The 16,836-nt window shown below is 40.4% G+C and overlaps 1 protein-coding gene and 1 long non-coding RNA gene across 3 annotated transcripts; one reads left to right on the plus strand and one right to left on the minus strand.

Moving 5' to 3' along the window:
* Positions 1-7,010: 7,010 nt before the first annotated feature.
* Positions 7,011-7,605, plus strand: LOC310714529. Of its 2 annotated transcripts, none has more exons than XR_014529871.1 (2): positions 7,011-7,099; positions 7,364-7,605. It is a non-coding gene; the product is annotated as an uncharacterized lncRNA (long non-coding RNA). The 2 variants fall into 2 exon arrangements; XR_014529872.1 differs by having other exon boundaries at positions 7,031-7,099; positions 7,357-7,605.
* A 2,185-nt stretch (positions 7,606-9,790) lies between these two features.
* On the minus strand, positions 9,791-15,459 carry LOC310714221 (serpin B3-like). Its single transcript, XM_083519460.1, has 9 exons — positions 15,410-15,459; positions 15,028-15,212; positions 14,173-14,253; positions 13,564-13,800; positions 12,976-13,122; positions 12,479-12,596; positions 11,885-12,036; positions 11,221-11,388; positions 9,791-11,032 (listed from the first exon to the last, which is right to left on the minus strand). The coding sequence occupies exons 2-9, from the start codon at positions 15,193-15,195 to the stop codon at positions 10,640-10,642; spliced, it is 1,464 nt and encodes a 487-aa protein (XP_083375586.1). The 5' UTR covers positions 15,196-15,212; positions 15,410-15,459; the 3' UTR covers positions 9,791-10,639.
* Positions 15,460-16,836: the final 1,377 nt, after the last annotated feature.

A 16,836-nucleotide genomic window follows, 5' to 3' on the forward strand; every position in this document is an offset into this window, starting at 1 on the left:
AGGAGCTAAGACCAAAGGAACTTTAAGATAAGAACCCAGCGGAGATCAAATATATGGCAAAAGGAGGAGGAATTCACCACTGGCGGTAAGGTGAAAATGGAGTATAGTAAAAGGCTGGGAGAGAGGAAACAAGAGTAAGAAGCTAGCCGCTAAGTGAGTGTGGAGGAAAGACCTCGGACACAAAGTATAAAGAGTCGGAGGCAATGTAACAGCGAGATTTCTTAATGGACTAGAGAGAAAGGAAAGGAATTTTTCTGCCTCATTGGGACGGAGAACGCTACAGCTGGCTGAGGGGTTTTGTGGACGGCTTTTCATTCTTAATCGTTTTCAATCTCTCTGAGTGTGGCGTTTGGGAGGGGAGTGGTTTAAACGGCGAGTGGAGCCTAGGCTTTCTGCTAATCTTCATCGTTAATTACGGATGAGTAAAGGACAGAGACTGCGTGATATTGTTATATTTGAACAGGTAGGGGAGGAAGCAAACAAATGGGGACTCTGTTTCACCATTTTGCTTCGCTACGCCTTTGTTTCTTCTCTCGTGATTTAAAGAGATACACCCTAATATTTGAACAAGGGAAGACTGAGCCCAGTTCCTAGCTTAAAAGAGCACCTCTCTGCAGGGCCCTGCTCCTCCGCTTGGACGTGCGTCTGTGGTTTGAGACTCTCACTATACTCCTACCCTCAAGACCTTAAGGATTTAAATACGTGTCCCCATTTAGGTGCAGTTAAAACTGTGTTAACATCTAGCACCCCATTCCAGCCACCCTCTGTATTTCATCAACCCAGTATAGGTAAATGTTGGACACAGGCTGCAATACTTGAGAGACGTTAGTTCTGTTAATTTTTTTTACCTTATTTCTGCGGCGCCAAAGGAGGAATTAACATCAAGTATACAAAATTAAAGAGGAGGAATTAAAGAACCTTTTAATGAGGGTGAAAGAGGAGAGCGCAAAATATGGTCTGAAGCTCAACATCAAAAAAACGAAGATCATGGCCACTGGTCCCATCACCTCCTGGCAAATAGAAGGGGAAGAAATGGAAGCAGTGAGAGATTTTACTTTCTTGGGCTCCATGATCACTGCAGATGGTGACAGCAGCCACGAAATTAAAAGACGCCTGCTTCTTGGGAGAAGGGCAATGACAGGCCTAGACAGCATCTTGAGAAGTAGAGACGTCACCTTGCCAACAAAGGTCCGCATAGTTAAAGCCATGGTTTTCCCAGTAGTGATGTATGGAAGTGAGAGTGGACCATCAAGAAGGCTGATCGCCGAAGAATTGATGCTTTTGAATTATGGTGCTGGAGAAGACTCTTGAGAGTCCCATGGACTGCAAGAAGATCAAACGCATCCATTCTTAAGGAAATCAGCCCCGAGTGCTCACTGGAAGGACAGATCGTGAAGCTGAGGCTCCAGTACTTTGGCCACCTCATGAGAAGAGAAGACTCCCTGGAGAAGACCCTGATGTTGGGAAAGATGGAGGGCATAAGGAGAAGGGGGCGACAGAGAACGAGATGGCTGGATAGTGTTTTCGAGGTTACCAGCATGAGTTTGACCAAACTGCGGGAGGTAGTGGAGGACAGAGGTGCCTGGCGTGCTCTGGTCCATGGGGTCACGAAGGGTCGGACACGACTAAACGACTAAACAACAACAACATACAAAATGACAAACGGATCGAAAAAGGGGGTGGCAACACCAGAGGAAAGGAGGTCATCGAGACAAGAAGAGGGGAAGGAAGCGAAAGAAATTAGAGACTATGACAGCTTGATGGCCGAAATAAGAAAAGAGTTTAAAAATAATGAACAATATATTGAGAGAAAGTTATTAGAAGTACAAAATACTTTAGACAAGAAATTGGAGGGAGTGGCGGGTGAATTGACAGGAAAAGTTAAGGACTTATCAGTAAGAGCTAAGGTTCTGGAGGATTCAATGAAAAGGGTGCAAAAAGATATGAAAGACAGTAAGAAGGAGGTGGACAGGATTAGAGTAGAAGTCAAAGAGATAGGAAAGACACAGGAAGAGTTGTTCGATAACATGGCTATGACGCAGATGAGACAAAATCAACCTAACCTGAAATTTAGAGGAATACCAGAGAATTTAAATGAGAATATTAGAACTAAAGTGGTGAAAGAGCTGGCAACTTGGTTAGATAGGAAGGAAGAAGAGATAAACCACTACTTGGCAAATATCTTCCGAATAAGACCAAAATCGGCTAAAGCCAAGGGGAAAAAATTGCCAGGAGATGTATTAGCCATGTTTAATTCGTTGGAGATAAGAAATGAAATATTGAAACAGAATTACATCAAAAGGCTATATATTGAAGGAAACTTAATCATCATTTTTAAAGAGATCCCTTCAAGATTTCTTCGAAGGAGAGACCCATATAAAAAATTAACAAATCAATTGAAGAAAAATGGGATCTTGTATAGATGGGAGTTTCCGGAAGGTATTTCATTTTATTTTAAGGAAAAAAAGGTTTAAATTGTCTAACATTTCAGAACTTCAAAAATTTGCAAGGAGATACGAGAAGGATTTGGGAAAGATGTGGGGGGGAGGAGGTGGGGGAGCAGCAGGGGGAGGAGGGGGAGGGTGAAGGGAGTGAAGAAGAAGAAAGAGAGGAGAGCTCAATAGGAGAAAGGGAAGAAGTAGAGAAAGAAGACAAGGAACAGTAGATCTTACTTAGATTCGATAAATTAACATTACACAACAGATGACTTTAAAAATACTAAATTGGAATGTGAATGGGTTGAACAATAAAAATAAAAGGAACCAGATTGTACATATACTACAGAAAAAGAACTGTGATCTAATTTGCCTACAAGAAACTCATGTAATAAATAAGCACAAGAGGGTATTGAGGAATAAGAGACTAGGATTGGACTTTGTGACATCGGATAAAGTTAAGAAAAGAGGGGTGGTAATATATATAAGGGAAAAATTCGACCCACAACTATTGTATAAAGACGACCAAGGGAGACTGATTGTAGTTCAGATGGTGTTTCATGGAGAAAAAATAATTGTTGTTGGAATATATGCACCAAATGACAAAAAGTCAGCTTTCTTTTCAGAATTAGATAACAAATTGATGGAATGGATGGACCAAAAAATGATATTGATGGGTGACTTCAACGGGGTGGTGTCTCCAAATTTGGACAAGTTAACAAAAAAGCAAGAGACGAAACAAGGTAAATTACCCCTATCTTTCTTTGACATGGTAAACAACTTGGGATTAATTGATGCATGGAGACTTAAAAACCCCACGATAAAACAATATACTTTCTTCTCAAACCCAAACTAGAGTTGGGGGAGAATAGATAGTATCTGAATATCGAAGGAATTGACACAGAATTTAACTAAGTCTGAAATTCTCCCACGAACCATATCCGATCATAATGCGGTCTCCATTGAGCTAAAAGGTAAGGATGTTAAAGCAGGCAGATGGAGAATGAATGAATTTTTATTTAACGATCAGAAGATCGTAAATAAGGCCATAGAAACAATTGAAGATTACTTTAAACGGAATTTAAACGGGGAAACTGCTATAGAGACGGTGTGGGACGCAGGAAAGGCAGTGATGAGGGGTTTTTTGATTCAGAAAAATAGTCAATTAAGAAAAGAAAAAGAGACAAAGAAAGAACAGGTCTTAACACAGATTATGGAAAATGAAAGAAAATTAACTATCAACCCTAGCGAGGAGACTGCAAAACAGAATATAAAGATATTACAAGCCAAGTTTTCCACAATAATTAACCAAGAGATAGAATGGAAAATCAAAATGATGAATCAGAAGAATTTCGAATCTGCAAATAAGATAGGAAAATATTTGGCGTGGCAAATAAGAGAAAGGAGGAAACAAAATACGATCTGTAAGATAAGGGAAGGAGAAAGGATTGTGGAAGAACCAAAAGAAATAAAAAGGATATTCCAAAAATACTATAAGGACCTATACAAAAGAGGAAAAGAAACAGAACAAGAAATAGATCGTTTTCTGCAAAAACATCACCCGAAACAAATTTTAAAAGAAGAAAAAGAGAAATTAGATCAGACAATTACACAAGAAGAGATAAAGAAAGCTATAAGAAAGATGAAAATTGGGAAAGCGCCGGGGCCGGATGGCCTTTTGGCCAAATATTATAAAACACTAAGTAATTAAGTATCCCTAGTGCTAGGTGAGGTGATGAATAATATACTAAAAGAAGGAAGGATCCCGAATACCTGGAAGGAAGCATATATCACATTGATCCCTAAAAAAGATGTAGATACTCTGGAAGTGAAGAACTATAGGCCAATTTCATTATTAAATAATGATTATAAGTTATTTGCAGACGTAATGGCAGAAAGATTAAAAAAGGTTTTAAATAATAAAATACATAAAGATCAAACAGGCTTCCTTCCAGGGAGACAACTAAGGGATAATGTAAGGAATTTGATAGATATTATTGAATATTTGGATACGAAAATAGATAGACAGGTGGCCCTGGTATTCATAGATGCCGAAAAGGCATTTGACAATATTTCGTGGGACATCCTAAGGAAAAGTTTGGAAATGATGGGAATGGGAGAAAAATTTAGAAGAGGCATAGAAGCAATATATAAGGAACAAAAGGCAAAACTGGTAATAAATAATACCACAACAGAATATTTCAATATACATAAAGGAACTAGACAAGGTTGCCCCCTGTATCCTCTATTATTTATAACAGTATTGGAAATACTTAATGAGAGACTGAGGGAGGCAACAGAGGTTAAAGGAGTTAAGGTAGGAAAGAGGGAATATAAAATCAAAGCTTTTGCAGACGACATCGTACTAACCCTAGAAGATCCAAAGTATAGTGTAAAAGAAGCTTTACAAAAAATTGAAGAATTTGGGGTTGTGGCAGGACTTAAGGTAAATAAAATCAAAACCAAAATGTTGGTTAAAAATCTAACCAAGGAAGAAACTATAGATTTAGAACAAAGGGCGGAAATTATGGAAGTCAAGAAAGTGAAATACCTCGGAGTATGGATTACGGCTAAAAATTTAAATCTATATAAGGATAATTACGAGGCCACCTGGAGGAATATAAAGAAAGACTTGGAAACCTGGGGGAGGATGAAATTCTCCTTTTTGGGGAGGATAGCAGCTGTTAAAATGAACATTCTGCCCAGAATGTTGTTCTTATTTCAAACTATCCCCGTACTCAAAGGTTTAAAACAGTGTAAAGAGTGGCAGAGAGCCCTGGCGAAATACATCTGGCAGGGGAAAAGACCACGGATAAAAATGAAAATATTGATAGATAAAAAGGAAAGAGGGGGTTTCTCTCTTCCGGATTTGAGCTTATATTATGAAGCGGCGTGCCTACTTTGGTTAAAAGATTGGATAAAACTGGAGAATAGAGATATACTGGACCTGGAAGGCTTTAATAACAGGTACGGGTGTCACTCGTACCTGTGGTAGGAGAAGGTGAAGGTCCACAGGAACTTCCTAAACCATATCTTCAGGGGACCAATTTACCAGGTATGGGAGAGAAATAAAAATCTCCTCGAAAGGAAGACCTCCTGGTGGATCTCACCAATAGAGGTCCTAACGATTAAGAAAACTAATATGGAGGGGAAGAATGCCACCTATGAAGAACTTCTAAGAAAAACAGAACAAGGGCCCAAACTTAGACCTTACGAAGAGATAAAAAACCTACTTACTGGTTGGTTGCAATATCACCAGGTGAATGATTTGTTAAAAGAAGATAAAAAGAATCTAGGTTTTGAAGATAAAAAAATCAAAATTTAATGTAGAGGTTGTAGAAGGTAAGAACAAAACATTGTCTAGAATATATGATATGTTACTAGAGTGGCATACAAAAGATGAGGAGGTGAAAGAGGCAATGATTAAATGGGCAATTGACTTTGGCTATAATATTGACTTCGAAAGGTGGTTGGAACTGTGGAACAGCACTATAAAATTTACGGCCTGTATGGCACTGAGAGAGAATGCCTGGAAGATGTTATACAGATGGTATCATACGCCGGTGAAATTGGCCAAAATGTATAGGTTAAAGAATAAGAAATGCTGGAAATGTGGTGAAGCGGAGGGAGATCTTTACCATATGTGGTGGTTGTGTAATAAGGTGAAAGGCTTTTGGGAATCAATATATAACGAGCTTAAAAAAATATTTAAATATACCTTTCCCAAAAGACCTGAAGCCTTTTTGTTGGGATTGACCGGTAAAGAAATTAAAAAAGAAGATAGGACAATATTTCTTTACGCCACCACAGCAGCAAGAATCATGTTGGCACAAAATTGGAAACTGGAAACTATGCCCAGCATAAGTGATTGGCAGGTCAAAATGGTAAATTACGCCGAGCTTGATAGACTAACAGGTAGAATTCGAGATCAAGATGAACTCAGAAAAATTGGAGTAAATATTGGAAATATATTGGAACAAACTTATAAAGTGAACTGGCAGGGTTAGAAAAACTCTTTCAGCGATTAACTCTAGGATCAAAAATCAAATACGTAACTGTGGAATTTATTCGATACTTACCAAAAGGGTGGAGGGGAGTCCAAGGCTCGGTAGAGCCTAAAACATTATGATTTTTTATGACTATTTTATTTTTCTCTTTTTGGTGTAGTTTGGGGAAGGGAAATAATAATTTATGTAAATGAATTATATTTATACCTATTTCTATATTGATAAAGTTATGGGTATATCTATGTTTATTTTGAGTGTCTATACGTACTTATATTGTTATATTTTTTGTATTTTGATTTTTCTTTGTTCTTGCATAACTTGAATAAAAATGTATTGGGGGAAAAAATGAAAATTGCTGCAGAAACCAAGTGGAGTGCAGAGAAGGAAATATGAGAAACTGGCAGAACAAAAACAGGCAGGACAACTCGTCCCTACTAAGAACAAAAAGCTATCTGCTTTCTTAGAGATTACCTCAGCATTGCAAAGGAAAGTATGTTCATCTCTCAACTTTTTATTTAACTCACTATGTGAATTCCCCCCTGTGGCGTTTGCCCTCCTAGGTGACATCATGCTGGGTCATACGGAAAGGGTTAAATGAGTGTGAAGTGATTGGCAAGTGGGAACCCAAGGGGAGGAGTTAGAGTTAGAGTTAGTGTTGTTGAGAGCCAGTGTGGTGTAGTGGTTAAGAGCAGTGGACTTGTAATCTGGTGAACCGGGTTCGATTCCCTGCTCCTCCACATGCAGCTGCTGGGTGACCTTGGGCTAGTCACACTTCTCGGAAGTCTCTCAGCCTCACTCACCCCACAGAGTGTTTGTTGTGGGGGAGGAAGGGAAAGGAGAATGTTAGCCCCTTTGAGACTCCCTAGGGTAGTGATAAAGTGGGATATCAAATCCAAACTCTTCTTCTTCTTAAGGAGTCAGTCGGGTGTTAGAGAAGAGAAAGGGAGGATAAGTCTGTGGGTTGGGATAGTTTGATGTGAGAGAGTGAGAGAATCTGTTAAGAGGAGTCAGATAGACAGTTGGGATAATCAGTTAGAAGTTATTAGGAAGCTTTAGGCCAGTAAAGAAACTAAGATTAAGAAACTGACAAGAAAAATTATCTGAAACCATAAACTTGTTAATGCTTATAAAATAAACTTGTTTATTTGGTTTAATGTTAACAACTGTCTGGACTCCGTGTGTACCCGAGAGAAACGGGTTGGTGGCAGCGGGGAAGCAATCACAGTGGTGACACAGGGATCAATAGACTGTAAAAGAAAGGAGGAAGATATCAAAGAAATTACAGTAAAATTGGAGAGGGACCTGGCACATATGATCAAACCCAATATTTGGAATGAATTATGGACTAAAAATATAAAATTCAAGGCTTGTTTCCTTATAAGGGAAGATCTTATGAAAATGTACTACAGGTGGTACCTGACCCCTGTAAAACTTGCAAAAATAAATAAATCAAACAATAACAAATGCTGGTGATGTAAGGAACAGATAGGAACCTACTACCATATGTGGTGGTCCTGTCTAGAGATACAAGGATTTTGGAATATGATTTATGAAGAGATAAAGAGATTGATAAAAACTATATTTAGCAAGAAACCGGAAGAATTTTTACTAGGAATGCGTTCAGAAAATATTCCCAAAAATAAAACTAGGCTATTTATGTATGCAACGTCAGCACCAAGGGTTATAGTGGCAAAACACTGGAAAGAGAAAAAGACACCCACTAAAGAGGAATGGGTAGTCAAATTGTGCGAGTACTTGGAACTCGCAAAGCTAACATATGCAATAAGAGATAAACCTAAAAAATTGGCGAAAGAAGAATGGGAATATTTAAATAATTATTTAGGGGACAAGGGCTCAGCAAGAAAGACCTGGTTATGTTTAGAATGATACCGAATAGAGAAATGCTCCCTGATACCAAGATGAGGGATTCCTTTGGAATGCGGATAGAGTTAATTGGTAAGAATAATGATCTGTTGTGAGCTTGACGGAAGTGTACAATAGATGAACTTTCCTGCTTTGGCTCATCTTCCTTATTCTTTTTCTTTTTCCCCTGTTTTTCTTTTTTCTTTTCTTTTATCTTTCCCATAGTTGCTTATGTTCTGTGTTATGTACTTCAATATTTTTTGTAGGTTTTTTTCCGTTTTTTTCATTACTATTAAGGAATTTTCCTTTGTAATTTTGGTTGTCTATATTTATATGTACTTGTTTAAAGCAAAATAAAAGTTTTTTTTTTAAAAAAAAAAGACCGTCAAACGTCCAGGGACCCTGTGTGATCGCCACCCCCCATGTTTTGTATGGGATTTCAGGTGATAGTCTGACTGAGTGTTTTGAGTGGAGACAGGGCTTCATGCTGCCCAAGTGTCTTGTGTGGGGTATCTTGGAGGGGAGCAAAATGCTGCAAGGCTGCATTTGTGTAGGATTTTTGGAGTGGTTAGAAAGATGGAGTGCTTGGCTGTGTGTCGAGGGAGCTTTGGAATGAAGGTGATAGTTCTTGGTTGGGGTTTGGGGGTTTGGGAAAGGGGGGTGTTGTCTGGCTGTGCTTGTGTAAGCGGTTGGCAGTGTTCCTGGGCTATGTTTTTGTGGGGTTTTCTCAGCTGGAGGGAAGGCTGTTCCTGGCTGTGTCGGTATGCAGTTTGTGGGGTATGTGTGTCCTTGTGTGTGTATTTTCAGAGTATCCTGGCTGGGTTCGTGTAGTCCTTTTGGGAGGGGCAGTTCGCTGTTTGGATTTGATATCCCACTTTATCACTACCCTAAGGAGTCTCAAAGCAGCTAACAATCTCCTTGTCCTTCCTCCCCCACAAAAACACTCTATGAGGTGAGTGGGGCTGAGAGACTTCCGAGAAGTGTGACTAGCCCAAGGTCACCCAGCAGCTGCATGTGGAGGAGTGGGGAATCTAACCCGGTTCACCAGATTACAAGTCAACTGCTCTTAACCACTACACCACACTATGTTTGGGTGGGTTTGGTGGGTATTGCTTGACAGTTTTCATATTGGTTTATTTAGGAAATGTTGCTTCCCTGTGTTTGGGTAGAGATTATTTTCAGGGAGGTTGACTGACTGTTTACATGGGGCTGCGGGGTCTTGTCTAGCCGTGTTTAAGTTGAGAGGGGGAGCAGAACTGAGGGTTGTTTGCGTGGCTACGTTTGTGTGTATTTCTAGCTGTATTCCTGTGTCTCAGTTTTTGGATGTGAATGGGGAATTCCTATCTTATAGTTTGGCTCTAGAACACTAGGTGAGGCTTAAAAAAACTGTTGTATGAGTACCTTGGGAAGACTTTTAATCACAGCTCTTGAGAACCCATACTCTACAATTCACCTCACATAAGTGAAAACGACAAAACAACAATGTTATTAAATGCTTTGTTTATTGAGATATTGTGCAGTTCAGAAAAAAAGATGCAACAGGGTTTCATAGGTTTCAAAGAAACAGTATAGTCTCACAGACATCATAGGGGGGGGATCAGTTTGAGGAGCCAGACTACAGTTTACTCTTTTTGTCCTGAAATGCTATATGTGTCAACTCAAAAGTAAGTCCCACTGAATTCAGCAGAGCTTACTCAAAGGTAAGTAGGTGTAGGCTGGAATCCTCATGCTGACTTCAGGGAAAGTAATTCAGCAGAAGGCATACAAATGTGTTTCAGTTATTCAGACAGGATTGCAACAGGAATCAACAGGAAAACATTCATCAGGAAGCAGATTCCAGAGTAGTGACATATTCCTGCCTCCAGGCTCCATTCTGATGTCAACTGTAGCCCAAAGAAGGGCAGCTTCTTCGATCACAGTGCTATAGTAACACGGAAAACTGCACGCCCTGAATATTGCGCTTCATGCAAGACCTTAAGGGAAAGAAGCTCTCTTCCATTCAGAATATAGACATTTCTGTTTTATCAGCTGTTCTGATTACCTAGATTTCTGTTTAAGAACTAGGACAATATTCAGCACTCAGGAGGCAAGATTTTCCTCAAAAAGTTGTAAAATAGGCGGAGAAAGAACTGCAGACCGGTAGGACAACAGCATCATTATCATACCATGAAAATTAGGCCCACCACCAAATGAAAGTTCTCTTGGACCAAATATCTGCAATGATTGACATTACAAAATATGAGGCAGAGAGGGGAAAATACTAGGTTTTTTTCTATAAAACATCTTCCATATCCGTTTTCCATTGATCTTGTTCCATGCATCAGAACTCTTCTCTTATTCTGGCTTAGCAAATCTACCGAGAGCAATGACGCTCTGGGTGCAATTGTGCACGATGAAATAGAGAAAAGGATGGTCAGCCCGAATCTCCACAGGTTCCCGACGTGGACGCCTATCTTTGGGGCAAGGGACTGGCTCTGGTTCTTCACCACCCTCCTCATCAATCTCGATAGCAGCATCATGGACCAGCTGAGTCAGAGCCACACCTTCTGTTGTGGTTGCTCCAGAGAAATCGGCCTTTTCGTGGTCAGTCAGATCCGGAAGATTCAGGTATTCGTTGGCTTCAATGCTCTTCTCTGAGCTGAACTTGGGAATGGCCAAATCCACCTCAATGGCCTTCAGATGACAGGACAGGTCAAGCAGATGCTCGTGGCTAAGTCCATCTTCCAGCTAGAGGAACACATAGAAGTTATAGTGATATCATTCCAATCCCAGATTGAATCAAAACAAGGGTGAATACAATAAGAAAAATATACCAACAGACTTTTTCCACACCAGTATTATTGAAATCGAGGGCCAGAGATGGATAAGGTGAATAAGACCATGGACAGTATCATAGGAATGGAAAGACCATTTACCTGTTCAAGAGCTTCTGCATTGCAGTCTACTGGCAGCAGTACAACGAAGGTCAGTTCATTGTTCTTGTAGGGGATCTCAACAACTTGGACTTGAACATTGCATAGGTCAATTGTCCCTGCATTGTAGACACCCTTCCTGTGCATCAGCTGCACGCTGTGGCATTCCTTCTGTGAAGAAAAGGAAAAAAGGAAATATTTAAAAAGAGAGAAGGAACTTAGTTTGCTTTGGGAAGTTCTTTCTTTCTTCCTTTCTTTCTCAGACATCATGAGGTTCGGCATTGCAAAAAAACTCCCAGGGAAAAAGAAAAGGGAGAGAGCAGATTTTTCTCTTTCATAATTTCAACAATGATCCTGCTAAATTTAGTCATCTTCATGCCTAACTGAAATCAATTGGACTGGCATCAAGTCGCCAAGTTAAACCCCATTGTTAGCAGTGGGGCTTTAGGACAGCTAACTCTAGTTTTGGGCCATCATCTTCAACTAGAAGTGGTGATGACTGTCCAGCATTGCAGAGCCTTCCTTGCACCAAGTGTTTCAAGTGACCTCCATCAAGACCTCATTGGGGCAACTCAACTCCAACACTAAACATGTATTCTGGAAGTTACAAGGTACATTGTCTCTGCAAAAAAGAAGCAAGGAAGTGAGGAATATGTTTCTAACTCACCTCATCTGCATGATGTGGGTAAAAGGGAGCTTCTTCTGTGAGCTCTTTGTCAAATTTCACTTCCCATTGTCCTTTGAAGTAGAGAGCATTCACCAGCAGGAGCTGAGCAAGGCAGTCAAAGCTGTCCTTGGGGAGAAGATCCTTGATCTTACCTGGGAAAGAAATGGATATAGTAGGTTTTCTTAAATATATATATATATATATATATATATATATATATATATATATTCAGATTTTAAGTATAATATTACTCCATATGAGTTAGCATAAAACTTCTAACTCACTATTTATAGGAGATAAATTAAGCAACTTGATAGATGAAGTACTTAATTATACCCTGAGTGGTCCTTTGCAGCCGAATGGAGTTATTTAAATGTTTTAATAAACAAAATAGTATGGGCACCAGTTTAATTTATTTTGATAATCTGACCTTTCCTCTGGTTTGGAAGAGAGTAGAGGCTATCCCACAATGGACTCTTAACTGATTGTTGGTTCAGTAAGATTTAATTGGTTCCTGGTTTGCAGAATAAAAATCATGACCTCTCTGTCATGAAAGTTATATCAAGAAGTCATTGGAGTGTCCTGTGGTCTTACCATGTGTCTGGACTTCGACCCAAAGGTTGATGAGTCTCCTCACTTCCTCTGGGGCATTATGCAGATCAGCGTTCTCCACTTCAGTCAAGTACAGTTTCAGAGCACAGTAAAGGAATTTCTGAACAGAACAAGAAAACATTGGATCCATATATTATCCATAATCACCTTTCTCATTTGGGAATTTTCCAATTGCTGCCTAATACCCTCAAAAATTCAGTTCCTCCCAATTCCTCCTGATGAGTGGGGTATAAATATAATAAATAATAATAATAAAAGCAACAGCAACCACCACACCATTGGATTTTGCAAGTAAAGCACTTTGTAGAGCAAGTAATTGTTATCATTTCCTCTGATGGCCTGGGAATGAGGCACAGCTTTGACAGACACCAGTAGATGATGAACCCATTTATGGTAGAATACAGTCAATTGCAGGTTGCAATGTGCACTTGGTTCTCGCAGTGCAGTGGAGCACCCATAGGAGCCAAAATTAGAGTTACCTGGATGAAGGCAATGTCCTTGTTTCCATAGAGCTTGTTGGCAAAGCTCAGGGTATAGTTGCTGCTGGGCTCATTAAGAGTCGCAAGGATTTTGCTGAATGCTGTATGGATTCCTTCAGGCTCCTCACACTCGTAGCAGGGAACATCCTAAGGATTCAAAATAGAAGGTTAATTCTCATGACACCTGGCTGCTTCTTAAGGGTTTGTCTTGTGAGAAAGAAAATCTATACCCTTATCTCAGGCAAGAATGCTTACTTGAAAGTCATATTGAACTCAGGAATGCCTACTTTGAAGTAAACATTTATCACATCTGAATCCCTCCAGGCATCCCAGCACACCTTTCTTGTGATTTACTCAATGTTATGCTCACAGCAACGTTAGATGGGGGTTGATGGTGACTGACTCAACATCACCCAATGAACTTCACATCTAAGCAAGAATTTAGCGGTGTCATCCCTACTTTCCTGTTGATTTTATAACAAGTTGTGTGGTATCATGTAGAATGCTTAGAGACAGCCCCCTAAATTTTAAATAAAAAATAAAGAAAAAATCATCTAGATGAAACTCTCCAGATGTTTCACAACTTACGCGTCTAGGACAACGTGGCTCGGGCTCGGGCTCAGGGCAAGGAGCTGGGCGGTGAATGACTCGTCTCTTGTCACAAGGTTTAGGTTGCTCTGGTTCAGGGCGGGCTCTTGGTTTGGGGCAAGTTGGCTCAGGCCTGGTTGGCTCAGGACGGGGTCTTGGTCTGGGGCAAGTTGCTTCAGGCTTGGTTGGCTCAGGACGGGGTCTTGGTCTGGGGCAGGTTTCAACTTTTTCTTGTGCCTGCAATGAAGTTACAAAATGTATGTATCCTTAAGTAGACTCATAGAACTGTATAGTTTTCCCAATGTTGCACTGATACCACAAATGAGAAGCCACAAATATACCACAAATAATTGCAGGCTGTATTCCCCATTCAACTTAAGGAGGGGCAGTTAACTTCACATCTGAATATTTTGTTTCAAATGTATTTGTGAAAATGACATTTGCGCTTCCATTGATTGACTGCACGCTGCCTCTGTTCTTCCTTCAGATATGTTTCTTCCCAACAGGCATGGATTTGATGCTGAGATAACAGGAGATAATACTAATATGCAAGCTGGGTTCTATGGGCAGGGGAGGAATACAACTTTATCCAAGCGTTCTTCTACATACCCTTCTTAGTCTGGTTGTTGAATGTCCCAGGCTCCTGCTTCTGGGTTTGTCACACTCTTTCACTTCATCCCAATGCAGGACCTTGAATGAAATTGGAACATTGCTTCAGTTGCACAGGCAATATTATAACAGCAGCACTTATTATCCTGATATGTATATTAGGGACGATTCACATGACTCTTAGATCATATGTGACATTGGCAGGATGGATATCTTCCTGCATACTAATCTTTGAAACAAACTTTAGGCAATCTATGGTTCTGCCTTGAGCTGATAGCAACAAATCTCATATAGGATGAGAACTGAAGGAATCAAATCTTAAATTTAGTTCTCCAACAGTTTGCAATTTTTTTAATCACAAGCATTTTAGTATGAAATTCTCCTAATAAACCCATTTTAGATGCATTTTCTTTTACTAATGTACACATTTCTGCAAGCAATTTTCCCAATATAATGCATGTGTTATGCTACTTTCACTAACATCTTCATTTTTATGCACATTTCCCCCTAATATATGATATTTTGTAAATATTACTTTTACAAAATCAGTACAGGTAAGAACAAATCTATTTAAAAAGAGCTGTTTTTGGCTCATACATTGTTTTGAAAACTACAAATTTGGAAGATTTCCATTCCATTCAACCAAATTTCACCTCCATGACTAGTGATGCAATATTCTTTGATCTCTGCACATTTATGGGATTTTGTGCAGAGACGTTGACTGGGCTTATTACTGGATCAAGCCACAGTGAGGTCATTTCTCAACTTGTATCAAATATGACCGGTGATGGAAAGGTATCTGCTAATGATGAGGCCAGTCTGAAGGCTGCATCTCTACTACTTGGTTAGACCCACCTTCTCGATCTGATCTGCTTGTTCACAACCAGATGCATAAGCGAGGAGGCCCAGGCCTGCGGTGAGGTTCACAGGGGAGAACACAAGGTTGTCGCATTGGTGCTCAGTTGCCAACACTTTGAAAAGGTCAACGGCGAATTTAGCATTGGCTTCAGGCAGGGTGGTCATGATGGAATTCAAAAGCTCTGAGGGAAGACCAAAACAGCTTTGTCATTTCAGGATCCTTCAGAATACAGATATACTTGTTCCTACCTCTGCACTGCAATACATTCTATCACCAAACCCACAGTTTTGAAGAACTACCCATGATAAAAGAACTGCTGTAAAGATGCACATCACCCCACACAAGGCTGCATGGATGCTTGAAAGGAGAGCTGCTTACCTTGGCTTCAGCTGTGATGATAGGAGTCTGGCAGGTGAGTGTGATGCTCTCCTCCTCTGAGACGCTGGTATTTATACTGATCATCTCACACCCCCACAACCATTAAACAAGCCCGAAGTTCTAAACCTGCAACCATTTCATTAAACCAAATTTACATAATGAAAACAGTGTGGTGCAAAAACTGGACATTTATAATAATCAGACCTAATTATCATGGATTGCCACATCTGCTTCAGATATGAGTTTGTATAATTATGTGCACTTCATCTACTGCAAGCAGCAAATGGATTATGACATGCCCTTTCAGCACTGAAGATCTCCATGTATTGGCAGGGTGTCCAAAGCACTCCTGATAATGACTCTTGAAACTATCCCTTAAAAGCAGTATTTTCCCCCAAGAGACTCCAGTAAAAGAATGGATGCTCCTATAACCAGGAAATGCTGAGGATTGCTTTCTTATTCCCTTCATCACGCCACCACTTCACTTACTGAGAAACATCTCATGCCGAAAGTGTGCATGCACGAAAGCTCATACCAATAACAAACTTAGTTGGTCTCTAAGGTGCTACTGGAAGGAATTTTTAAATTTTGTTTCACCTCCAAGTATGAGACAGTGACAAAACTCCTAAAACCATCACAGCTTCTGACTTGATCACAGGGCGTCCCAATTTCCCCCAGCCAGTGGATGGGGGCTATGGAAGCAGCTCCTGGAGCAACAGTGGAATTGGGAAGAAGGCATGAGAGCTCCTTCCTAAAACCTAGTTAGTGATTACTAGACTTTGGGAAGAAGGTGGATGGACTGCAGGACTCTGTCAGAGCCCTCCTGCCTCCTGCCTGAAGCCGTTATTCTAGGTAAAGGTAAAGGACCCCTGGACGACTATGGGGGTGATGCGTTCATCTCGCTTCAGGCCGAGGGAGCTGGCGTTTGTCCACAGACAGCTTTCTGGGTCATGTGGCCACCATGACTAAACCGCTTCTGGTGCAACAGAACACCAAAGCGGAAACCAGAGAGCCTGGAAACTCTGTTGACCTTGCTGCCCCAGCAGTACCTATTTATTTACTTGTGCTGGTGTGCTTTCGAACTGCTAGGTTGGCAGGAGCTGGGACAGAGCAACAGGAGTTCACACCATCGCATGGATTTGAACCGTTGACCTTCTGGTCAGCAAGCCCAAGAGGCTCAGTGGTTTAGACCACAGTGCTACCAGCATCCCTAACACATTATTCTAGCAACCATATTCCATCCCTGCCCTTTGCTTTGTGAACCAACTCACTGGCCTTTCAGCAGATGCTCAGCCTCCCAGGAGCCAAAAGAGACACCTATATTCTTATTTTCTATGCCATTGAAATGTGATTACCGAACTGTTTTTGTTTGTTTTTAAAGCTGCCCCTGTCTTGAGAGAAGAGGCAACATGGAGTTGCCATGTATG

This window comes from Podarcis liolepis, assembly GCF_965112155.1.
Source record: "Podarcis liolepis genome assembly, chromosome: 8".
NCBI lineage: Eukaryota > Metazoa > Chordata > Lepidosauria > Squamata > Lacertidae > Podarcis > Podarcis liolepis.